The following is a 24615-nucleotide window of genomic DNA, read 5'->3' on the forward strand; positions in this document are numbered from 1 at the left end:
GGCTTCCTGGCTTTTTTTATTTTTGATTTATTTTGTTGTTCTTTGTCTCTTTTCTTGCTTGAAAACACCAGAGCTGTAATTTACAGCATGTTCTCTTCCGCCAGGAGCCTTTATTTAGATACGGCTTCCTCCCTGAGGACGTTACGGTCCGCTTTTCTTGGGTCCTGGCCTTTGTCTGTGTCTGAGGGCGGCCGCGGCAGGCGTCCGTGAGTCAGCGTGGCCGTGTGACTGGCTGTCTGTCCGCTCTCCGTCGGGGGCCGCGGGAGCCAGCCCAGCCACAGATCGTCACTTGTGAAGCTTCCTTCTGGTGAGATGGGGTTAAGCCTGTTCACCTCGGCTGTGCTGTTGTCTTCTGTCATACATTAACGGACAGGCAGGGGAATGAAGACTCCTGTTGCTCATGGGTATGACAGTCTGCTAGAGGGGTTCTGGTCCTCTGTAGTGTCTTTTAGGTTTTGTAGGGAACCAATTAGCAGGGGCCCATATAGTGTTATTTACCAACCATGCAAATTAGTGATTCGGTGCCCTGAATGCCACTGTCTTTCTAGGGCTGGCCCTGCAGATTGCGGAGATGGGCAAAGCACTTGGGGACAGTTTCCCTAGCAGCCCTGCAGGGATTACTCCCCTAATCCAGACTCTGTTTTCAGGGGCTTCACACAGGAGGCAGAGGGGAGAGTAGCTTTGCCGTGATTAAACAATTAATTAAATCAAGACTAACGACGGAGGGGGATCACTGGAGCAGACGCTGCTTGTGCTACTTTTTTCCTTTTCCTGTCCGGGCAGGAGGCCCTGTTTCAGGACACCTCGGAGACGCCAGTCGCATGGGAACAGCCAGTCATCACAGATTCCTTTGACTCTCATGTTAATTCGCAGAGCTGCTTTCCCATAACCTGAGAATCATGGGTGCCATTTGGCCCTTTGTCCCTCTGTTGACTTGCCTGAGCCAATCCGTCCCCAGATGCCATCCGGGATGTTCCTGAAGGGTCCAGCTCGTTCCGGGCCTCTCCTGGGCGGCAGCTCTGTTGAGTTTCCTCCCCCAGTAGGTCTGGAAGCCGTTTCGATTCTGGCCAGCGTGGGAATTTGGGAATTTGATTTATTTATTCTCCTTTCTTCCGTTTTGTCCTCCTTCCCCTTATTGGCTGTTTCTCTCCCTGCGTGGTGTGCAATCAGAGTCTTGCACTCTGTCGGCTCCATTTCCTAGGGACTTCCAAGAAAGGGCCTTGATCCTTCGTTTTCACATCATTTTCCACTTGATTTCCAAGAGCTGCTGAACTGTAACAGGAAGTTCAGCAGCGAGAAGAAACTCGAGACGTTTCGCTCAGAGAGGGAGAGTAATGACTTCCAGAACTGGAGTTCATAATTAAAGTCTCGCAGAATCCTATAAAATGGCAGACCCTTGCCATTGCCGTGTGTGTTTGAAATACTGGCACACGGGCTCTGTCAGCTGCAGTATTTTTGATTTTATTTGGTAGAAGTGTATTTCACTGCATCCGAAGTTTATTTTGATTGCTGAGAGTGGGTGTTTTGTGTGTGGGTCAGACTTTGATCGCATTTAGAAACATTGTTTAAGCAGTTTTAGGGTTGGGTGCATCCCTCCCTATTCCTAACTGACTGGGAGATGCTGGCTGGTTGCTTAGCAGCCAAAACAAATATCCAGTTGAGTGGGGCGAACTTGCCCCTTCAAGCTCATGTCACGTCAGTGCAACCAGGTGAGTTTGAGGAATGGGCAGTAGCTGATGACGAACCTAACCGATCGCATCTCAGTGAGCGGGGCATATCTAGTCCTAAAAGAGCACCGCTGTCGCCACTTTGTAGCCCGTTCAGATCAGGGACTGTGAAAGACTGGTCCTGGTCAGTACTGGGATGGGAGATTGCCGCCGTCAGCGGTGCTGGTGGACCAGTAGGTGGCGCTCTTTCCTCTGGAACAGAATTTTCAAGCCAGTGTCCCGGTATGGTGGTGGCGATGAAGATGAGCTACTTAACTGGGGTCCCGATGACTTCATCATTAAAGACCCTACCCTGGTCCTGAACAGCCTGGCCTCTGTGAATTGGGAGGGGAAGCTCCCTGTTGAGGTCGCCCGAGGCAGTTTCTCAGTCCTCCACAGCTGACCAGCTGTGCAGTGGGGCTGCCGGGGGTCACCCAGGTGCAGGATGCACCTCAGCTTGAGCTTTTGTCCCCCAGGTCTGCTGGACTGGGAATCTGAATCTAAGGAGTAAGAACAAATGGGGGTGACTTGTATGTCAGAAAGCCATACTGTTCTTTCAGACCTGGCCCATTTCTACCAGTTACGAGTCTTGCGTAAAAAGCATTTTCCGTCCTAGAGCACCCTTCACACGCTGTCTTTAATGAATTCCACTTACCCCCCTCAGAGTGCAGACACAGATTTCCTCATTTCAAAACGAGCGGGTTTAAGTTCTCAATTATACCTGTGGCTATAACCCCGCTCAACAGTGGATTCCCTTGTTCATGTTTATGTGTTTAGTTTGTTTTTCATTATGTTGTCCGCTCCTGCAAGACAAATTGCCCCTTGGGGATAACGGAGACACACTCTTTGTCTTGGTGGGGTTGGAGTGGGGCTCCTGCTAGTGTGAAGTGTGTTGGGATCCTCCGGGGTGAGAAGACTTGTACAAATGCCGGGAGTTGATATTGATTAGAGCTGTTAGCACAGGAGTGTCAGGTACGACATTCTGCATTATCTCCGCTTTCCCCAAAAGCGTTTCAGTGCAGTGGCGGGCCTGAAAGGCACTGATCGTCCAGCTGGCAGTGTGGGCGTTTGTTGATTTGGAGGTTTATGGGCCTGGGAGGGAAGCGGGGTTGCGCGTGCCCTTGAGGCGCTGACCGGCGTGCTCTCTGTGTGTTTCAGACACTACCCCAAGACCACCTTCACCAGCGTGGCAGACACCCCCGAGAACCTGCGGCTCAAGCAGCAGAGCAAGATGCAAAGCCAGGTACTGGGCCCGCCGACACCCCCCCTCCACACACACGCCTCTCGCGCTCCAGTCCATCCTTCATTCCTCACGGGCTTCCACATGTCTCTCTCTGTCCACATTCCTTAAGGTTTCTCTCTCCATGTCTATCCGTGTCCCTCTGTCCCACTCTCCCAACACTTCCTGTTCCTTCAGTATCTCTCTCTGCCTCTTATTCTTTCCCTACTCTGTTGTTTCTGCTCCTCTGTCCTGTTTTCTTCCTCTTCCCTTTGGTCTCCTCTGTCTTGCCTTTACTTTCTCCACTTCTCCCCCCCACACACACACCCTTTCTCTCTCTGTACCCCTCTAGCTCTTCATCATAGCCTCATCCTCCTCCTCTCTTTATTGGTGGTGCGTCAGTGGCTGGTTGTGAGGTCTGGTAACGAGGGCTGAGAGAACACTTGCCTTGCTGCTATGACGATGGGGTTCCCTTGGCAACGCTGGGGGGGAGGGGCGGCTCTACTGGGCCGCGCTGACCCACACCCTCCAGCCACACACGCACGCACACAGACACACGTGCGCACACACAGGAATGCTGCCACCCTGCTTCTGACTGCAAACGTCGCAGTCAGATCCAGTTGATAACCGCTCCGCTGTGAGACCTCGTGCATGTGAAGATGTGGATTACAGGGGGGTGAGATGACAGACAGCAGGTGGACATGGGGCTCCATCCTGTGCATGCCGATCTGTGCTGTAGTGAAAGGAGCACTAGCAGGGAATGTGGCGTGGCTCTGTGTGTGTCAGCCTGCCCCCTTGTTTCTGTCCGGATCTCTGGGCAGTCCTGCTGCTGCAGGGGATTAGGACTGCCGGGCAGGGCCACAGACAGTCCGGGCCGGCACACCACACTGATTAAGACTCCGAAGGCGGATTATGTTGTTGTTAGTGGTGGTGGGGTCTCTGTTACGCCAGATTATTGCAGTCATGTTCCACAGAGACAGACAGACGCGCTAGCTCTCCCAGGATACCAACGCAGAGCAGGCCTGCACCGGGGATCGAGTGAAATAAGACCAGACTTTTCTCGGACTGGCTGGTCTGTTTTTGTTGCTTTCGAGTGTGGGTACAGATGTGTGCACGCTAGAGACAGACTCGTGTGCAACGAAGCAACAAGCAGGAGCACCCCCTTCCCCAGGAAAAAAAACAACAACAGGAAATTGCACACGTTCATACATAGAGATTGCACACGTTGGCATTTTCATACCTGCACCCCCCTTGGAATATAAATATCAAGCCTCCTGCATGACTGGCTACATCAGACCCTGCTGGAAGCTCAAGGCCCCACTAGCAGATTTTTGGGCCTGTAGTTGCTGTTTATAGAGGAGGCACCTCCAGGTGCTTGCAAAGCCAAGGCTACTCTGAGGAACTGGGGGGGGGCATTGCAGCGTGCCAGACCTTGGGGGAAAGGGTCTTGGCTGAAACTGGGCTCCCAGCCAAGGCACAAGCCGAGAATCAAGGGCTTGCGCGGTTGTCGGCATGTTCGTTTGTAAAAAGGAACCCATTGCACGCCGGACCGACACACAGACCGGTCCCCCTGCACCCCCGCTTCTTTCAAAACACAATCTGTGCAGTGCAAAAAAAAAAGAGATACAGATGTTATTGCAAGCGTAGTTCTGTAGCACTGGTAGATCTGGGGCTGGAATTCTGCCCCTGGAGGAAGACAGTGTAGCCACTGCGATGTCATGTTTGTATTCGAGCTCTATGTCTCGCATCATCTTTCACTCAGATTGCTCTAGTGTGGGCTGAGTTATTGATGGCATTAATTAGCTTCGTTAACGCTCTTCCATTCTGGCAGTAATTGGACGGGTCATGACATTGCTCTTGTCCTGGCAGCGCCAGCAACGCTCCTCAGCCCCTGTGCCAGTTTTCTTTGCCTGAGTTTCCCCTGGCAGCGAGCAGCTATGCCCGTATGCTGCAGATTTGCATTGCATTGGCAGGGATCCTGTTTTAATCCTGTAGGACTTCCCCGCTCGCTTCCGTCTCCCTCTGCCAAACAGACTGCACGACCCACAGCTCTGTCGTAATAAGCCATTTAAACCTCCTGCAGTAAGACTTGTAAAAGCTCAGATGAGAGCCATGATAAAGTAAGTGTCCCATCTTGTGCAAATAGGGTGTAATTTCACTTGGTCTGTTTTTTGCTGTCATTCATTTTAGTCACAGGAGATATAGCCATAGTGTAAAGATAACCGCGCTAGCAGCATTATCAGTGATAGCTCCATTGGCATTATTTCCTCACTAGTGGCTATAACACATAGCATCAATAGATGAAGTGGAGAGAATTGGTCATGGTAACAGTAGTCTGAGCTGCCACACGAGCAGTATTTGCTGTAGCAGCAGTAATAATAGTAATATTAGCAGTATCACTCATCATGGCAGTAGTATCAGTGGCGGCAGCAGTAGCAGAAGCTGCAAGATCAGTCACAGTGGCTGTGACTGTAGCAGCACTAACAGTACGAACAGTGGAGTCAGGGGTGATGCGGACAAATACTTTGTTGTGTGAGTGTGTGCGTGTCTGACTCACAGGAGAGCCTCTGATCAATGAGCTGCTAGCCTGCAAACAGACAAAAATGGAGCAGAAGACCTGCCCTGATGTGTGTGCGTGTGTGTCAGTGGTTTGTAGGGCCTCTATGTGCCGGAGGCAGGAGTTGTGTGTAGTGAATATTGGGGTACGATATAAGACAAAAGAGAATCGTGTTCCTGGCCTCTGCCACTTCCTGCCCAGGCTGTGTGACTGAACACAATGTGTAGTTTGTATGAAAATAGAACAGAGATTTTCATACCCTGCCCCCCTCCCCCAGTTAAAACATGCAATGGGAAGACCAAAGCTTGGTATTAATAGGACAGTGAAGAGCTGAAGAAAAGTGCGCTGAAGGCCCAGGTCCAGCGCTGGACGTGAGCGGGGCAGCTGCAGAGTCGCTCGGAGATGTGTCTCAGGAAGGCGTGCCGGTGTGTGTGCGGGACCCGCTGGGCGGGACGCTGTCAGCACAGCACTCTGCAGCCCTTAAAAGGAGATGGCTGGGTGCCGCGCGCTCTGGCGGCCCGCGCTTCTCTGCAGCCGACAGGAAACCGCACAGGCAGGCGTGCAGTCCCGGCCCTCACCTTGAGCTGGACAGTGCGCCCGCTGGAGACGCCGCGCTCGCTCACACACGCCCGCCCCCACACTCCCAGTAATAGTGTCATCTTCTGAGCCCTGGGCATGGGGGGGGGGGGGCTGATTCTCATTTCCTGCAGCTATTTCTGAGCCGCGTTCTAGCGTGACACAAGAGCGTGACTGTGCTGGGTTTGTTCCACTGAATGTAACCACTTGATTTCAGTTAGAATTGAGTCTTGCCATCTTAAAATACTGCCCCAGTACATTGTCCTGGGGTTGCTGAGTCCATCTGAAAATAAGTGCATGAGCGTCTTTCTCAGGCCCTGCATGGTGTGCAGGGCCGGACACCCACAAGCTTGTGTGCTGCATGCGAGTTACTCTCATTACCCCCAAGAGTCACGTTTGTGGCTCAGCTGCATATCTGGTTTGAGTCTTTCTAGCATGGTGAATATGAGTGTTGTGTATTTTATCTGATTGTATTGTATTCTTAATAGAGAACTAAAACACCACATACAAGACCAGGGGTTTAAGAAAACATGAAGATGAGAGAAATTATCTTACTGCTTTTTTGCAATAATAGAAACGGAGGATTGCAACCCAGTGCAGTCTAAAGGTATTTCAGTCTCCACCTAGCCTTTTTGCCCAGCTAAAGACGTTGTGCCATTAGACTGACAGTAGCTTGGGAATCTGCACTGAGGAGCTGTCAAGAGCTCAGTGTCACAGACGCCCCAGATAAATGAAAGCACGTAAGTCACCCGCAGGCAGAAAGATGAGTGTGTATTGAGGAGGGCTGCAGGAGAGTGTGTGCTGACCCCTGCGCGTGTGTGCACCCTTGTCTTCCAGGTGCTGTACAAGGAGGAATTTGAGAAGAACAAGGGGAAGGGTTTCAGCGTGGTGGCCGACACGCCGGAGCTGCAGAGAATCAAGAAGACGCAGGACCAGATCAGTAACGTGAGTAACGTGAGTCCTCTCTATCCCTCCACTGGGTTCACCTCGCACTCTGCTTCCTGGCCTCCCTGCCACCCTTCCGATCCATCCATTACATCCTCTCTGTAGACGCACTGTCAAGGCGGCAGCCCCAAGCCCACAGCTCGGGCTGGTGACATTCACAAAGAGGAGAGCCACTTACCCGCTGGGATTGGTTTTACACTTGTAATTTATGGGGGGATGTTATTCTAGCATTTTTTTCTGTTTTGCACACTAATATTTAGAATGCTGCCTGCTTCGATGGGAGCAGTCTGATTTTCATGGGGCGTGATTAAGAGTTGTGTGCACATTTAAGCTGGGGCAGGCGGACAGAGACAACCAGCCGAACACCAGGGTAGACGCGCTAGCAGAGAGAGGGAGCTCTGCCTGGCGTGGTGCTAAATGAGATAATAGCTGTGTTGGTGCTGGAGTAATTACAGACTGACTGCCTGATTAGGGCCCGGTGTTCCTAGACAAAATGCTAATGACACCCCAACGCAGCAGCACGACAATTAGAGAGGGTGTGACACTCGCAGAGCACGAACGTGTGCACGGACGGGGTGAGTCTCAGCAGGTGTGGAGGTGGGAGTTGGAGGGGCAGGAACAGGGCAGTTGGGATGTGAATTACGAACCCTCCTCTCTCAGGTGGCGGATTTGAGGTTTTGCAAGATGTAAAGAAATCTCTCCATCCTCCTTTCTCTTTGCTCTCTTCTACCCTTTGTCTTCCTCCGTTTCTCTCACTCTGCCCCCCCCCCCCACCAGGTCAGATTCACTCTGTGTTCCTTTTCACAGACATGAGACAGTGATGATGCTCACTCTTTGGTATTTGTGAGGCTGCCATGGGAACCAGTGGTGTTTCTGCTGCAGTTTCATCTTCCTGATTCTTCTCCCTTGGCGTGCGTGTCTGTTCTGCTGGCCTTTCCAGCCACTCCCGAATGTTGCTTCTGAAAAATTGTGCTGTGCCATGCCCTTTGACCCCACCTCCCCCTGCGGTGGAGCAATGCACTGTTTTGGTGCCGTAGAAACACGTCCCCAGTCTGCGACCGCTTGCTCAGGTTGGAGATCTCTATCAAGAGGCTGTTTGAGCTGGATGGCCACACCTAGAGTGATCCATTGCCCAGACTTTAGAAGAGGGGCAGAGAAACTTCCCATGTTAGACGCTCGGGAGTGATCTTCAGCTGCCTATGGTCAGTTTATCCCGGTGTGCTGATGGTAGCACTTTGCATATGAAGGAACCAGAGCAGCACTACCTCATTGCCCTGCATGTGCGGCTTATGTCAGCCCCCAGGATGGAGGCCAGCAGGAGGGAAGAAGGGAGCCGCAGTGTGGATGAGAAGTTACGAATAAAAATCTGGGTGCCAGAACTGCCGGACGTTTCCAAACCGGGAGACGTGGGAGACCGCGTACCGCTAAATCCGAGGGAATTCGCATTCGTATCGGGGTTGTGGATTACCGTGTCAGAACCCTGTTGCTGTCGGCGTTTCTTCGGTGCGGTCGGTGAAGATCGTTGCCCCGAGTCTCAAACAGCTCTTGCTGCGCCTGTGCTGGTGGTGTCCCCCCCTCCTGTAGCACTGAAGAGCTCCTGCGCTCACACACTCTTTCCGTGGGGGGGAAACAGCCCCTGCCTTTAAAGGAGCAAAGGAGAAATGCACCAGTTACATAAATTCATTACAAAATCAAACAGTTGGAGAGCTGGACGCTTCCATTTTTCAGTGGCTTGAGCTTTTATTCATCTGTTAAATCATTGCAAATCTGCTCAAAAACTATTCCCCCCATTGTAGAGCCAAAGTTCCTTTTGTCTGTTTGTCTGCCGAGGACACATCGCAGAACGAGAAGTTATTTTTTGGCTTTCAGTGTACTCGTTCCCCGCCTACGGCCTGGCCTTCATCTCTGATCCTCTCCCAGCGTGCCTGCAGGCCGGCGCAGGCTGTTTCAGCCCTAGGAGAAGCGGTGTAGCTCTGTGTGTTGACCTAAGACACTCCCAGGGGTGGACTTTCCTGTTCTAACACCCGTTCCGACTGCCTGACCGACAGCACCTACGCAGATAACGGTTGCTCTGCTCCCACAGACCCTTTTACTGCTGATCTCTGGCACTTATTCAAAACCTCAGGAAGCAGTTTCGTTTTTGCTGGGAAAGTACTTCTGTCTGAAAAGGAGTTAACTGACATTCTCATTGTGTGGTAGTTGAGACTCCTTCCTCTCTCTGTTCTGCGTACCTGTTCCTAACGCTGTATTAAGGCGAGCTCTCAGCACTGGTGTCCTGGCAACGCAGAAATCAGGTGACTTGCTAGTGATCTCATTTCCTGCCGTTCCGAGTACTTCCAAAAAGGGCAGTGTGTTCATCACATACCAAATAAGGAACAAGGCAATCTGGAGCCCCCTGCTGGTAAAAATTCAACAACCCTTCACTTAAATTTAAATCATGGTACAGAAAAATTATTGTAGCCTCCTTGAGTCTGCCATCACCACACCCCCTAGTGAGAAATCTCATAGAACTTGACCTGGCTGTGCATTGTGCTTTGTGTTCAGGGCTCTGGCTAGGATTGATCGATTGTAAAAATGGCAGGGGAGCCAGAATAGAGAAATACGGCTCCGATTGCCCAGACATTCAGTCTGAAATTTCAAGCATGGTGCCTTTTATTGAGTGCATTTGTATAGGCAGACATGCAGCTGTAACAGTACTAAATAAATTGCCTTACAGCTTAAAGCTGCATGAAAACACGCACCTACTGAAGCCTGAAATGGATCTAAGTGCTTTGCAGGAGGAGTCTATTTTGATTTATAATGCACTAGTGAAATCAGTGTTGACAGAAATGTGGCAGAAGGGTGTTCCTTTCAGTATCAGACTTCCAGACATAGACACAGAGATGTATTGTACATAGTGGCATGCTGCCTCCAGAAATCCAAAAGCCTGTGAGTGACAAAGCTATAGCATGTTAATCATAGATCTGAAATCTCTGCCAGATGGGAGAAGCTGAAACAAATGTCTCAGATTAAGAAGTCACTTGCGGTGTGCAGTGAACCCTTCTGCCTAGCGCAGACTGCACCAGGTGTGTGGCACAAGAAACTCGGGAAGAGATGGGAGTTTCCCTGTAGGCTCGACAGGCTGCAGCTCGAACCTGGGCCAGGGGGACGTACAGGGCCACCCTGCGCTTTTCGACCGTGCGTAATGGAGACGTTTCTGTCGCTGCTTCTTTCCGCAGATCAAGTACCATGAAGACTTTGAGAAGAGCCGGATGGGTGGGGAGGGACACAGCCAAACCCCCCCTCCTCACGGCACCCCAGGTAAGTCAGCAGGCTGGCCCGGGACCGGGAACACGGCTCTGCCTGTATTGCCTTAATGGGGTGGAAAGAAAGTAAGCAAATGTAGGTAAAAACACATGCAAATGATTTCCATACGATCAGGATGCTTTGGAATCCCAGTAAGAAAAAAATGCAGTTACCTCGATTTTTGTACTTGTCCAAACATAATGCAAATAGTGCAGATTTATTAGACTCGTCTTCTGTAATGAGCTGGTTTCTTTAAACCAGCTGACACCCTGCTTTCCCTGCTGTACGCAAAGGAAACCCGATTGATCAGCTGCTTGTTTCTGGAGCAGTTTTGTTTTGCAATTCTAAAATAAAAGATGCTTTACTTATTTGGGTTCCGGTGCGAGATCTGCAGAGCCTAATCATGCATTGTTGTCTGCGTTATTCTTTCCCCCCAAAACAGAAAAATATGCTTTAAATTGCACAATATGCTGACTTGTTCATTGTTTTAAACGATATACAATAAGCAAGTGAAGGGCAGAGGCTGTGCTGTCCTGTCTCGCTAACCAGATCCTCTGTCTGTAGGATATCACCAGCAGCCCGGGGCTCCTCAGAACTTCAACTTTGAGCCCACCCCCGAGCCACCCCGCCAGGCTGCTGCCGCACCGCCCTCTAGTGCTGGGGTAAGTAACCGCACCCGCGCAGCGTGTGTAGCTGCAGCTCTCAGAGGTCTGTCGCTTTTTCTAACTTCTGACGCCAGTGTCAGTGTGGTCCTGTCAAGTAAGTGACAAGCTGGTAAATATTTTCAGTTCTGGGGCTGTCACTCTGACCCGACTCCTGATTGGGCAGATTCAAGCATCGCTCTCTGACCCGACTCCTGATTGGGCAGATTCAAGTAGCGCTCTCTGACCCGACTCCTGATTGGGCAGATTCAAGCATCGCTCTCTGACCCGACTCCTGATTGGGCAGATTCAAGGGGCGCTCTCTGACCCGCCTCCTGATTGGGCAGATTCAAGCATCGCGCTCTCGACACAACTCCCCGTTGGGCGAGTGGAGGTGTTCTGAGGCAGATTTGTGCATTGTGCTGAGGAAGTATTTTTTGCTCTTGGAGTCTCAGATGTTGGAAACCTGCAGGCTTTCCCCGCGGACCTCCCTCTGCAGAGACAGCGGGTGGCGTGTCTTTGGAATCGTGTCTCTCTCTCTCACCGTGTGGCGCCGCCGCCTCCCCCTTTTTGCAGAAGCGGTACCGGGCGGTGTACGACTACGTGGCCGCGGACGAGGACGAGGTGTCCTTCCAGGACGGCGACATGATCCTGGACGTGCAGCAGATCGACGAGGGCTGGATGTACGGCCGGGTGGAGCGCACCGGTCAGCAGGGCATGCTGCCCGCCAACTACGTGGAGGCCATCTGACCTGGGCACCCCGAGACGGGGGGGGGGAGGGGGAGAAATAGTTGGGAGGGGCTGGAGGGAGGGAGGGGAAAGTTCCTGGCGCCATCTCACTTTACTGCGCTTTTTCTGCTGATAATGATTCTGCCGTTTCCTCCCCACCTACGCCCGCCTGGGCTCCTTTGCCGGGCTGTGCTGTGCTCTGGGTGCTAACAAGCCTGCCGCCCTGTGTCCTCAGTCCTCTGCAGTGTCAGCCCCCCACACCCCCCTCCCCCTCCAGGGCTCCCACACCTGAGCGCACCTCTGCAGGCCCCTGCCACGCACAGCACCCACACTCTGGCAGCCGTCCATTGAAATCTCCCATTCCCGTCTGCCAGTTATTTATACAAACAGACACGTTCACTTTCCTGTTTTCTGAATCATTCCATTCTCTTTTTTTTTTATTCTTCGGTATACATAATTACATTTTCAATCAAGCTACCAGTGCCACAGAAAGCCTTTAAAATAATATATATATATATGCATTTACACGTACAGTATATACTCTTGCTTCTCGATCGTATAGCTGTGAGAATCGTGTCGGGGGGGCTGATAGAACTGGAATCCGATACAAGAAACTGAGACACCCCACCCTCCAGCGCCTTCTTAATAAGACACAGCTTACCAGCTATGCGATACTGTTATTATCCTGCAAGCTTAGCTCTGCCCTTGTGAATGCGCTGATGCCTCTATGTATCCAGTGTGCGACGCTGTCCCCGTCTTCTTAACGCAGAGCTCCACCGCAGTACCGTGGAGCTTGAGAAACCCTCCACACCTCCAGAAGCAACTGTGCTTGGTCCACGGGATCCCACGATGGGGTTTTTTTTTTGGGGGGGGGTGTTTGTCATCTGTTCAAGCACCGGGGGTCCACTGCCGGAAATGTGCAGACAGTGTGGCCCCCGCTGTAAACCCAGCGAGAGAGGAGTTTCATTTCGGTTCTTCCTTGTAGAGTTGTGGAGTGAAAAGCACTTGATCTCGTTTTGAGCAGGGTCTAGATGGCATTAAAAGGAGGTGCTGAAAGTCATAGGAACGTCATCGCCCAGCTGTGCTATGCACTGATTCACAAAGATTTAGGCATATAAGGTCTATTACATGACCGTATGTAAACAGTTTAAGAAGGAGAGCTTTTGCACAGCAGTTCAGCGAATGGAATTTTAAAAGTCTGCCTCTGAAACGAAGCTATTTTTTTCTGCCTAAAATAATCTCGCTGTTCTCGTGTCCCTCTTTGAAAGCTACCAGGAGGCTCTTGTAATGTCTAGTGTGGCGGAGTTTGTTTTTGCTAGCAACAGCCAAGATCTGCCAAGTCCCTGTTAACGTTGTGTGAGGGAAACGGCAGAACCCAGTGCTGTGCAAGAGGAAAAAAAAAAGTTTTCTGTAAGTTTCTGTAAGTCAAGGGGCCAAGCACCTGTTTCTGAAATGGAAAAACAAAACATGACCATGAATTTTACACTTTATTCTTTTATTTTAAGAAACATTCCAGACATTAATCCACAACATAGAAAGATGCGGATTAAAACGGCGATGATAAAGGCTGAGGTCATTGCTGTTATTAGTAATGTTATCATGATTATTTTTTGCTTCTTTACCCTCACTGTCCTGTTTTCTGAAGAAAGGGAGTATATTTTTTTAACTTGAACCATTAATCTTCTCTCTAACAAAACGGAAGGCAGGACGTCAGGTCAGGGTTCTGTGCTGGACGGCCAGAGCCGCAGGCAGTCCTGCATGAGGTGACTGCAGTGCGGTTTCAGAGCCGACCTCGACACCCATGTCTCAAAGCCGCCTTTCTGTACTGGCTTCACAGAGCCGCTGGACCGGCCAGCTGGTAGGTTGTCGTTGGCTAAAACTCCTACAAGGTCTTTTGCTTCAGCACAGATATTTGCTCCCACTTTTATTTAAAAAACAGAACCTGCAGTCCTTTTCCACGATAGATCCAGCCAGTGTGGTGTTGTCACACCCGGGATCACAGCCCTTAACCTTGGTCCTCCAGAGGAGCTGACAGGCGCTTCAGAAATGCACCCTGAGGCCCCGTCGGCACCCCTGCTGGCTTTGCCATGTTCAATCAGCGCCTGTGGCACCAAGACAAAGACTAAGATGGGTGCTGTGGCGTATGTGAACATCATGCCCTCTGCTCCTGCTAATCCATTACAAAAGAGCAGAGTCTGCTTGTTTCCGTGTCTTGCAGAGAGATCCTTTTCACTTGCTCTTGTAGTTGCATCGGAAGTCAGAAAAGATGGAGCAAATTTTTACGCTGGAACAAAAGGTTTTGGAAGCCGGTCAGCACCTTAACTGGGCCTTCTCTGTAGAAATCGGGGGGAAGCTGCACCAAAATGGGGCTGCTGGGCTGGGGTTGGTTCTGGGCTCTGACTGACCTGGCCTCCTCCTCCTGTGGTGGGGAGCAGTGTGTAGCATCTCATCTCTGCACAGTGCGCACACAGAGCCCTGGCCTTTCCCTGCAGGCGTCCCTGGCTCAGCCATTCTGGATGTGCAGACACACCAAACCCCAGACAGGAGACGATACCGGGCAAGCCCAGTAGCCGGTACCTGGACCCTCGTGCAGGGTCTGACACACATATATGTAAATCTTGGAGGGTGGCGGCATTAATGTGGATACTGCTTGCAACGTGGCAGGGGTCTGTGTGCGCATCACATGTAACATTCCAGCAAATTGCCGGGGTCTTCCTAACATTCCATCTCACGTGTGTTATCAGTGACATTCCATTAAAACCCATGTCTGCTATTTTAATGCTGCACTGTGATTTAAAAGAGCAGGGGGGGTGGAGGTAGGAGGAAAATATACTTTTATTTTTGGCTATTAAAATGGAAAGGAATCAAGCTGTAATTTATGTATGTATAAATTAGATTTTAAAAAATTCAGGATTTAAAAAAGGGATTTTGGGATTTTGAAGGGGTAAAAACGTCAAATCCAAGGTGTGAAGCATTGATGTTGTCCATTCCATCCATGTTTATCAGAAAGATGTGAGTGGCCCCGAGTCGTGGGTGGGGCTGGGAGTGGGTATGAACTGTGCTGTGGATTTTGTAGGAGGTGAAAGTTAGTGGAACTACTCGGAGCCCCTTGTTATTATAACAAATGGCTTTGATCTGGAGTCATGTGCCACCTGCCTTGTACACAACATGGCAGGCACAAATGTGTCTTGGATCTTGCCTTGATGCGTTGTGTGGGCCCTGACACATATGTTGATGAAAAAAGAAGATATTTACAACATAGGTTTGTAGTGAGGGAAGGAAATTAGCCCGTTCTGCTGTGTTAGGAAAGAGGGCTTGTTGCTGTAGAGCTACAGGGGTTTGCTCGGTGTTGGAGACCTGCTCTTGATCTCCAGTTTGTCCAGTGTGCGATAGAAGGGACCAGGCATCACCCATCCAGTAAACTCGCCATCCAGATCTGTACAGCGGATCCTAATTTCTACCCATCACGCACGCTGTCCTTCATAAGAAAACCTTGTACTGGACACTTCCAGATGTGTCTTCTTTGATAGAGAAGTACACTGTATTCTGGTGCATTGTCCTGGGCTGCTTGGTGACACTGGAGGGTATCTCCCAGGGCAGCCTCTGGAGTTAATGACAAGGCCCTATTTCAGCAGGGAGCTGAGCAGTTACTGGGTATTGGTTGGAGATCGTGCTGCACTGACGTGGTAGGTTTTACTGTGTCTAGGAGCTCAGGAGATCTTTGAGAGGGCTGATCTAGCAGTGGGAACAGCTAGGATGGTTTGCTCCTAGGTGGGGTCTTTCAGCACACGTGTTTGCGTTTTGGTGCTGGGAGTGGCCATGGGGACTGGAGCGGTCTGTAAAAGCATGCCCTCTGCGACTCTCCACTTCCTGGTATGTGATCAGAGCCTTAGTCTCCTGACTCTTCTGTGTCTCTCAATTAATGGTGGGGTTAAGGGGGGTCTCGATTCACTCTGCCTTATACACACACTTCCCCCATTTCCCTGACCCTCCTTCCCCAACCTCAAGGGACCATTATCCCCATTCAGTTTCTCGGCTTCTCCCATTTTCCGCCCCGATCCGCCCTCCTGGTTCGTCTTTCTGCCTGTCCTCAAGGGAGCGTTTCATCCCAGGAGAGGTCATCGACCAGTACGCTTTATTTGTGCTAAACTGTCTTAATTTTTTTTTTATTGTTAAAATTTCCTTTTATTTTACATGGTGTGGGGGGGGGAAAAAAACCCGAATTAAGAAACCAATGCATTCCATCTTGAGGTCGTGGTCCGTTTCCCCCCGTCCTGATTTTCGTTAGTACTCGCCAATCCTGTGTTCTCTCGAGGTTCGTTCAACATCCCTGCTGTCTGCGTCACAGCATTGACACCTGTACTGACCGGATCTCCAGATTCAATAAATTGTCATTTGTACCCAGCGTGGCCCGAGAGTCTTCCTTTGGCTGTCCTCGGGGGTGTTTTGGGGGTGCCACAGAGCCCCCTCGCGTTCGCGTTCGGTTCACGAGGAAGGGCAGCCGGATTTTGGGTCGTGAGGGTTCGTGTGTGAGCGTGTGCCCCGCCATGGACCGGCGTCGGCTACTCCAGATCCTCACGGGTCAGCCCAGCAGACGGCTTCAGCCCCGGAAGGTAAGGCCAGCGGAAACTACCGGCAAGCGCATTAAAAACCGAAGGCGGTTTCCTTCCGGAAGGCTGCGGGGAGTCGGGGCCCGGCTGATGCCCCGGCTCCTCTCGGAGGGCAGCAGGGAGAGATCATCACAGCAGTTTTAATTCCCAGCCAACCAGGAGCCAGCTCCCGGGCCGCCTCTCCTTTGCGCTCTGTAATGTTGTATGTGCTTGACTGCTTCAAACTGGTTTGAGGGGGAAATGTCCCTGCTAGCACGGAAACGGGTGGCTATCCCAGCTCACACCTCCTAAGGTCCCGAGTGCCCATCACGACCTGGCCCGTCCAGGTGCTCTTGGAATCGGTTCCGAAGCCCGGCCCTCGGGAGAGCCGGGTACGCGGACACGCCTGCGGAGACTGACCGCAGGAGCGGGGTGTGGGGGCTCCCCTGAGCTTGCTGGCACTCGCGTCTCCCCGACTGCAGCTGCACCTTCACGCCCCAGGTCTTCCTGTAATTGCCTCGGCTTAGAAGGCGAGTGCGGCTTAGCCTGTCTTCCTAAACTTACTGCACAGCCGTCACAGCTGCCCTTCATTCCTAACATGCGTCCTAATGTGTGTACGGCTGCACCTTATCCGTCAGGTTGACTCCTGCTGAGGGCGACTCCAGAGCTCCCTGCCAGGAATAGCCGCTCCGTCCTCTCTGCTGTCCACACGGACAGGAGCCGCGCAGGCCGGGCCGTGTCCTCAGAAACCCGTCACCCGGAAAGCCGGGTCATGCGAGAATGAACTTTCGGAAACACCTCCCGGCTCCGCGCGGGACAGGCGGCCGGCACGTGCCTCGGCCTCGGGCTGCGGCGCTCCGCTCCTCCTCCGGAAAATCCCGGAACACATTCCGGAGTGTGGGGGGGGGGCGCAGCGCATCTGGCGACGCCTCCCCTTTCAACGGAGGGGGCGCAATCGATCGTTTCTGCTGCGGCTGTTCTGAATCCCCTCTCCCCGGTGTGTGCAGACCTGACTTCCGCCCTACCGTCGGCATTTGTCCATTCCTGGTTACCGTACCCACAGCACACACACACACGCACAAGCACACCTCAGTCCCCGCTGCTCACCCTGGGTCTGATCATCTTTCTCGCCGCGGCGTCTCGTCCTCCTCCTCCTCCTCCTCTCCGCATCCCGGCGCGTCCGTCTCCATCACCATGCTGGACATCTTGATCCTCATGTTCTTCGCCATCATCGGACTGGTCATCCTGTCCTACATCATCTACATGCTGTGAGGGGCGGACCGCGTCCGAGCGGAGGCCGTGAGCTGAGCTGCACTGCCCGGGTGGACAGCAGTAAGTCGGCGGCTGCGGGAGGAGAGGGGTCCTTGTGTAGCTGTGGTTGTAGCTAGCGGGGTGCGTGTATCGGTGCGGAGATGGGTTGTGCACCAGTAGTCAAACATCGCACGGCCTTAGAAATACGGAACCAGCCGGACAAGCGCTGGTTTTCTGAACGGACAAATCCTCTGGAAATGTCTTGACGGCTAAATCCGATGATTTTACTGACGACCACCAAATACGCGTTCTGTTTAATAAAATATATTATATGAACACACGCGTGCCGTAAGGGCTTTATTATTTTTATTTTATTTTAATTGAAGGCGTCCGATGGGACCCGATTCGGAGCTTTCTTGCGTTTTAATGTAAGCCTCTTATTCCGCCCGAGGTGACCAGTATAACGCCGCCTCCCAAAACAACAACAACAACAACAACAACAACAAAACGCTGTTTCCGTTTTCTGAGTGCGACCGGTGTTTTATCTGAAAGCATCCCCGGCTCCGGGACCGGAGTCCCCAGAGCAGGCAGGTTTCGGCTGCCTTGGCGTGTCCGGACGGTAGCGCGGACCGTGTAGAATCGCCACCCCGAAACTCCGTTTAACAGGAGATCTCGCTTTTGGGGTACGTCTCACACTGGTTCCCAGAAAAACGGTCCAGACAACACCGCGGGGATGCGTGCTAGAAAGCGAAACCTTATTTTAACTCCAAAATTGTGCTAAGCAAACGGGAAGATTAATAGAATTTGCAGAATGTAATACATGAGACACTGCATCCCCAAGCTAGATCTTACAGCATCTTTTATTTAAAAAAAAAACAGGACATAAGGTTTTGGACGGCCCTTTTCTTTGGACTATTCCAGTAAAGCAAGGGGATTTGTCAAGGTGTCAAAGGCTTTGGGTTGTCAAATCTGCTGTTTCTTCCTCCTGTACTGCTTTGTAGTTTGATGTTATGCCAATCCTGTGCTTTTAATTAGCTAATAATGACTGTTTTCTGCTCCCTGTGCACCTTGACCCAGACGTGATCGTAAATCGCTCTGGATCAAGGCGTCTACCACACTAATTGATGAAAATGTAGAAAGTGTGGTGTTATTTCTGGCATTACTGTGCTGATACGGCACGTCTGTGCATTGCAACCTGGATGATGCACAAGCCCTTTACAGCAGCTGTTTGCAGGAGCAGCTCTCTGCGGGGCTGTCTGTGTTCTGCCCGATTCTCAGCCCTGTTGTTGCTTCTCTGGCGGTGACGAAGAGCCAGGAGGAAAGAGACTTCCCAAAGCAGTTTGAACCAGGGACGCATGAGCAGGGGAAGAAAATAAGAGTCACACAGTGTCCTGCAGGCTGTTGGGCCCTCATGAACATGAGGCAGGTCACACCATTTAAGAAAACCGTGCTGTGCAGAAGCCTGGGCTCCAGTGTTGGTGTTTCTGTCTTTTCCAGAGCAGAGATGCCACAGGGACAGCGGGCAGACCGACAGCGCTGGACCCGCAGACTGAGCTGTGCTCCCCGGAGGAACTTTCCTGCCTGGGAATGGAGGAACTGATACCAGGGGAGAGAAATTTCCAACCCTCCCCGTTCTCCTGCTCTCTTCCCTCAGTCCTCCGGCCTCTGTCCCTCAGCTCTGACCACAGCAGGGACCAGACCCACAGTGGTCTGCGACACGGAGGCCGTGGAAACCCTGTCGCCTAGGAAACGCCTCAGGCTGGTACACAGGTCCTGGACTGTCCTCTGTGCATCTGCAGGGTCAAGTTCAGCTCAGCTGCCGGCTGGTTTCTCCGAAATCTGCAGTCATGTGACTGCATTCCTACAACAAGGACGGGCAGAGCCCGTTTAGCACAGTTAACTTCAGTATTACTAGCTGAGCTGCGACCCTCCCCAGGAAAAGCAGAGTAAAAATGGATGGATGGATTACTAGTTGAAAGGAACCCTGGTAGCAAGGGCATCTAGGTCCCGGGTTCAGCCCCAGGTAGGGGCAAGCGATGGAGCTGCTCTGATTCCTTCCAGACAGCTCCCAGGTCAGCCACTCAGCCTGCTTTTCCCATGGGCCTTCATGGCCTGAAAAGGGACCTACCTACCTATTACTAGTTCAATCCTGAGGGAGTCTCGTCCCTAGCCGACTGCCCTGGCCCTTCACTGGCGTGGAGAGAAACAGGGGCGAATCCCAGGAGCTGATGCCTCACCTGCAGAGGCAAAGAGGAACATCAGGGCATGAGCAATCGGGAAGCCCAGCAGAGGTAGTCTGCCAAGAGCTGGTCCTCTCTACTCTCTACTGTGTAAGGGGACAGAAGTGACTAGGAATTTTTGAAACACAAGCAAAATGAGGCTTCATATATGCCAAGTAGGGCCCAACGTATAAGGAAGCAAACCAAATACACCAGTCTTCTGAAACACTCTGTATGCCAGTGCTACAAAAATATTAAGAATATATTTTTAAGCACAAGTTATATGGTCCTGGGATTTTCTCCTCTCTCCTACATCTAGATGTGATTGAATAAAGTGTATGTTGTAGATGTCTCTGGGCTGGCCCTTGACTTAGCCTACTCTTCTCTCGGTCTCTACATGGCTAGATATAAAAAAAGGCGTTCGGTTTTCTTCATTATTGTTGCGGGTGTCGACCTCCCAGCTACACTTCTCACTGTGCGCCACCTGCTGGTGAAGAGGCGTTCCTGTAGAAGAACTAGACGCGTTCCCAGCACCTGTCTGCAATGACGAGAGCCAGACTTGCACTCCGCTGGACTGTAAATAAACTGAGCCTAGACCTGCCCGCTCCAAGAAGATGCACATTTATGTACCACCCCAAAAAATCACAGTATTACTATTCCTGTGTTGTAGTTTGTTGTTTTTCCTGTCTGTTTGGAAAGAGTATTTTGATGTGTAATCTGAGTTTGCTGCTGTAAAAACCCACTTGAATAAACAGCTGGTAATCAGAAAGGCTCGCTGTGGCTTCACTTCACCGCCTTGCAAACATGAAAGTGGCCCATATCTGGCCCAGAGATATTAAGTCTTTCCCACGACATATAACTTTTTTTCCCCTTAAAATGTCCGTTCTCGGATTCCGTAACTACGAGATTAATGAATATTGGTGTGATCTAGAGCCTGAAATCGCAACATTTTCCAAGAGGCAGTCAGGTTTGTTCCCCTTTTTTCGACATTTGGCGAGTTTTTCCCCCAATTACGTGTGGTGTTTAAGTGTTTTCACGAATAGCCGGATTGGGATTGAAAGCAGTAAAACTGGCGGGAAAATCTCTGGTCAGACCCGTTGGGGTTGAATTTTACTCACGGTGCTGCTGTGGCTCTGTGTCGTTCTCACAAAATATTTTCCCTCTGGTCAGCAGGCGAGTATTGCCACTTTTAATAACGATACCCACGTACTAATATTATATTCATAAGTGACCTTAAAAACTTGGCATACTGTATGTTTGTGCTGAAGGTCAGTTTCCAGGTGTGGTTTTAGTTGTTGTCTGGAGAAAGACGGACTAATTAAAAGAGTAACCTACTTAAAAAGCGAGTTAACATCGGCCGACAACGGTCAGTGATGTGGATTTTCAGAGTGGGTCTCTCTTTAATTTATAGTTTACCAAGGGGGAAAAGGAAATGCCGTCAATGAGAACTGAAAGCTGATATTAAAAGATATTTTAGTTTTTACTCTTTGGTAAAGGTTTTGATAAGTTCCCAATGCATGATGCATTGGCACTTAACGGTTTATTTAGGAAACATTGCCATTTTACCTCCTTTATTGGTAGGGCAAAGTATAGGCTTCATATCTACCTATTGAATGGGTGTATAATTTAGTTTTCGTGCATTAGACATTGCTTAACACGAGGACGACGTGAGCGGGGGCAAAGGCAGCCTTTTCTGACGTATGGGTGCAGAGCTGACGGGGTCTCGGGTTCGAATCTGTGTGCCCCTGCTTTGCATCCGTGTAAAAAATAAAAACAATTCTGTGAATCCGGGTGTGAGCGTCCATACCTGCTACTTTCTTCAGGTTGAACTATGGGCAAACCTGCAGTCCCGGGTAATGCGATTAATCGCGGCTAATGAATGTGTTTTTTAGGAGCTGCAATTAACTACTCACTGTGTTGTGTTGACGGGTTACGTGCTCCTACGCAGGTCTGGCGTGCGTATAGACCAGCACACTCCTCAGTGTCTGATGCCACGTCGCCATTCCGCTATTCCTGGGGTTCCAGCGCCTCCTACTGACGCAAATGTGCATAACAAGCGACTCCGTGCTCTGAATAATCCTTGCGAGCTGATTTACATACAATATCTCCTGTGGAAAAGAAACATATTTCTTACGTGGCAATAAAACATGTTGTATACTCTTATACATATATAAAAAAAAAGAGATAAAGTCACCGTGGCGGTAGTTTTAAACTGTGCAACCGCTAACTTCATTTTTCAGTGTAACACATTGTGGGGGGGGTGTCTTCAGCGTTTCGGCCCACGCACCACAGCGAAACTGTAGTCACAGCTGGTGAAAGTTGAACAAAACAGCCTGTATGAGGGCTTTGAGGCCGGGGTGCGGTATAACTGTGAAGAATGGTAAGGTTTAAAGCAGACAGCGCAAAGCCCAAACTAAGACCGTGACCAGCTCTTAGGACTGTCTGGACGAAGCGAAAGCACACGCGAAATAACACGGCTAGATTTTTGTAAAGGGCTCCACTCACACCCCCGAGTTCCTCCTCCCACACATACAAAGTCAAATGACGCCCACGTCATCGACTAGGTAAGGCGATTGTTGCCGTACTGGGGGTATAGCTCAGTGGTAGAGCATTTGACTGCAGATCAAGAGGTCCCCGGTTCAAATCCGGGTGCCCCCTGGGCTGGGATGTTCCCTTTTTTACTACTTGGGAGTTCTTGAAGGCTAGATGGGGATTCATGGATTTTTGTCCTTTTTTCCCCCCCCCAGAGGAGGAGGACGTGAGAGCGTGTGTTCGTCGCGTTAAACGACAGGGAGAACTACAGACCCGCCCAGGTGAGATCAAACGGGCGTGAAAGCACATCAAGCACAGGGGGATGAGGGAACAGAAGCTACAGTATACTATTGCATTTCCAGAAACACCAACTGCAGTTACTGCAACAGGGGGGCTGATCTGTATTGACGGCACCGGTACCTTTTTATCTGTGACCAGTTATTATTAAATTTCTAAATCGTACAGCATCCTTTCTTTAGTGAGCAGATTAGATCTGCGGACACCACAGACGTTTCCGATAGGATGAAACTCCGTGCAGTGTCGCTGTTGTAAATCATGTATGAATATAATCGTATGGATTCATATAACGTCTTCAGAAGTCATGTAGAGAGCGATTCCGCGTGTTGATTTCTGATGAGAGTAGTTTTTTTGCTTGGCGCCTGCGTTCCGGCTGCACAGTGCTCTGAAGCTCATCGGCAGCACAGACCAGCCACAAGTCTGGAAGTTTCTCCAACGTCTCGTTCCGGAACCGGGTTTTTCGAGGTTAATTCTGAAGATTTATATTCTGTATAGGGCCCTTGTATCCTATCCAGCACGAACAAGAAATAGAAAAACAAGATGTATTGTAATTATTTTACGTGGGGGCGACTTCATTCTCATAGCTATCCTAATGTGAGGAGAATTTGAAGAATTACGCTGGAAGGGTTCGTGGGAGTCAGAGCATGTACACACGGCCCGGGTGAGAAGTTAATAGGGCTCATTGTGATTTCGTAGGCGCACCTCCAGTAGCTCGCCGGCAGATGGCGCCCTCCTACTTCCACCCGCAAGCCCGCAGGCTGCGGCCCCTCAGCTGGGAGTCTGAGTTGGAGGCTATGAGAGTCTCTCGTGGGGAACACGCTAGTGGCTATAAGCTATGAACAGCGACTTGCAGTCCAGTTTTTTTTTACCAGGAGCAGTTTTTTACTAAGGGGAGAATTAATGTAAACCTTGGATACTGTGATGAGTTTCTTTTCCTAGCCTTGAGGTATAAGACGGGTACGATGTACCCCGTGCATTTTATTTATAATACCGCTGTGCACTTTCAAGAGCTCTTTGCTTTATTTTTGTGCTGTTTGGAACTTGGTGGTTTTAAATTGCATGTGCAGCCAAAAAAAAAACACTTAAAAGGCAGATGCACCCAATGGGTTTAAGTATGGCGAACGAAGAATTCCGTTATTTCGTTAAGGAAAGGATTCGGCTGCACGATTGAGAGCTCAGCTGAAAGAGAGAGCAACAGGTGTGTGGACCGGGCCTGAGAGCCTCTGTGCTACTTATGGCCCAGAATCAGTCCCAGTGTCTTCTGGACTCCAGAGCTCGGCCTGCACTCACCAGCAGATGGCGCCCTCCCACTTCGACCCGAAAGCACGCAGACCGTGGCCTGGCAGCTGAGCCACACGGGAGACCCGTTGCGTGATGAAGGTGGGGATTATTTTGTGTTTTTCACGCTGATGGTCTCTGGGAAGCGTTGGCTGGCGCGGTCGGTCGCTGGCCCCTGCCTGGGGTGTTTTCTGCCAAGAGCAGAAAGTTCAAACCGATCGCTTGGCTCCTGCCCGCTAAACGGTATCAGCGCGTCAGCGGCCCGTACCTGCAGCCCTGTGGGTTCAGACCCATCTCTCCCAGTGGTGGCTGAAACCTGCAGCACCCCCCTGGTAAAGATGGGAGGTTACAGCTGCCCCTGTGCGTCACCTCTCCTGCTCTTCCATGGGTGACCTCTCGCCTACAAGGAGCCCAGGCCAGATCTCCTCACCCCTCCTTGCTGTGATCTGGAGCCCCTCCCAAGGCCTCTCTTCCTCAGGTCTAATTTTATCTGCTCTTTCTGATATTTATTGTCTAGAAATAAACCCCCGCGTTCTGTCTCGGCTTGTCCGCTCCTGGCCCCCCCTCCCCGCCCCTCCTCGCCCCTCCTCATGTCCATTTCCTGCCCCATGTGAAGGCCTTGCCTGTCCCCTGTGTGTGTGTGAAATATTCCGAATTCCAGTGGCAATAATGGAACTTGCCCCCTTCGCGCCACAACAATAACCCCGCTGTTCCCTCGCGGCCAATAGGAGCAGAGCTCTCTCCTCCTCACTCTCTCCGCGACCTCGCAAGGCATCGCACGACGCCCCTCT

At 51.0% G+C, this 24615-nt stretch overlaps 1 protein-coding gene, 1 long non-coding RNA gene and 1 other non-coding gene across 3 annotated transcripts in view; all 3 read left to right on the forward strand.

The window, feature by feature from the left end:
* The window catches only part of lasp1 (LIM and SH3 protein 1), a 36882-nt gene extending 20820 nt beyond the window's left edge, over positions 1–16062 (forward strand). The window contains exons 3-7 of the mRNA XM_088906520.1: positions 2865–2949; positions 6896–7003; positions 10222–10303; positions 10853–10950; positions 11506–16062. Coding sequence (XP_088762646.1) covers positions 2865–2949; positions 6896–7003; positions 10222–10303; positions 10853–10950; positions 11506–11679 — 547 coding nt within the window. The 3' untranslated portion in view covers positions 11680–16062. The remainder of the gene's footprint in view (positions 1–2864; positions 2950–6895; positions 7004–10221; positions 10304–10852; positions 10951–11505) is intronic.
* Positions 16063–17192: 1130 nt separating this feature from the next.
* Positions 17193–20486, forward strand: LOC148814725 (uncharacterized). Its single transcript, XR_016086111.1, has 2 exons — positions 17193–17579; positions 18996–20486. It is a non-coding gene; the product is annotated as an uncharacterized LOC148814725 (long non-coding RNA).
* A 1817-nt stretch (positions 20487–22303) lies between these two features.
* trnac-gca (transfer RNA cysteine (anticodon GCA)) lies at positions 22304–22375 on the forward strand. Its single transcript has one exon. It is a non-coding gene; the product is annotated as a tRNA-Cys (tRNA).
* Positions 22376–24615: the final 2240 nt, after the last annotated feature.

The sequence above is a fragment of the Atractosteus spatula genome, chromosome 26 (genome assembly GCF_055471065.1).
Source record: "Atractosteus spatula isolate fAtrSpa1 chromosome 26, fAtrSpa1.hap1, whole genome shotgun sequence".
Taxonomy (NCBI): Eukaryota; Metazoa; Chordata; class Actinopteri; order Semionotiformes; family Lepisosteidae; genus Atractosteus; species Atractosteus spatula.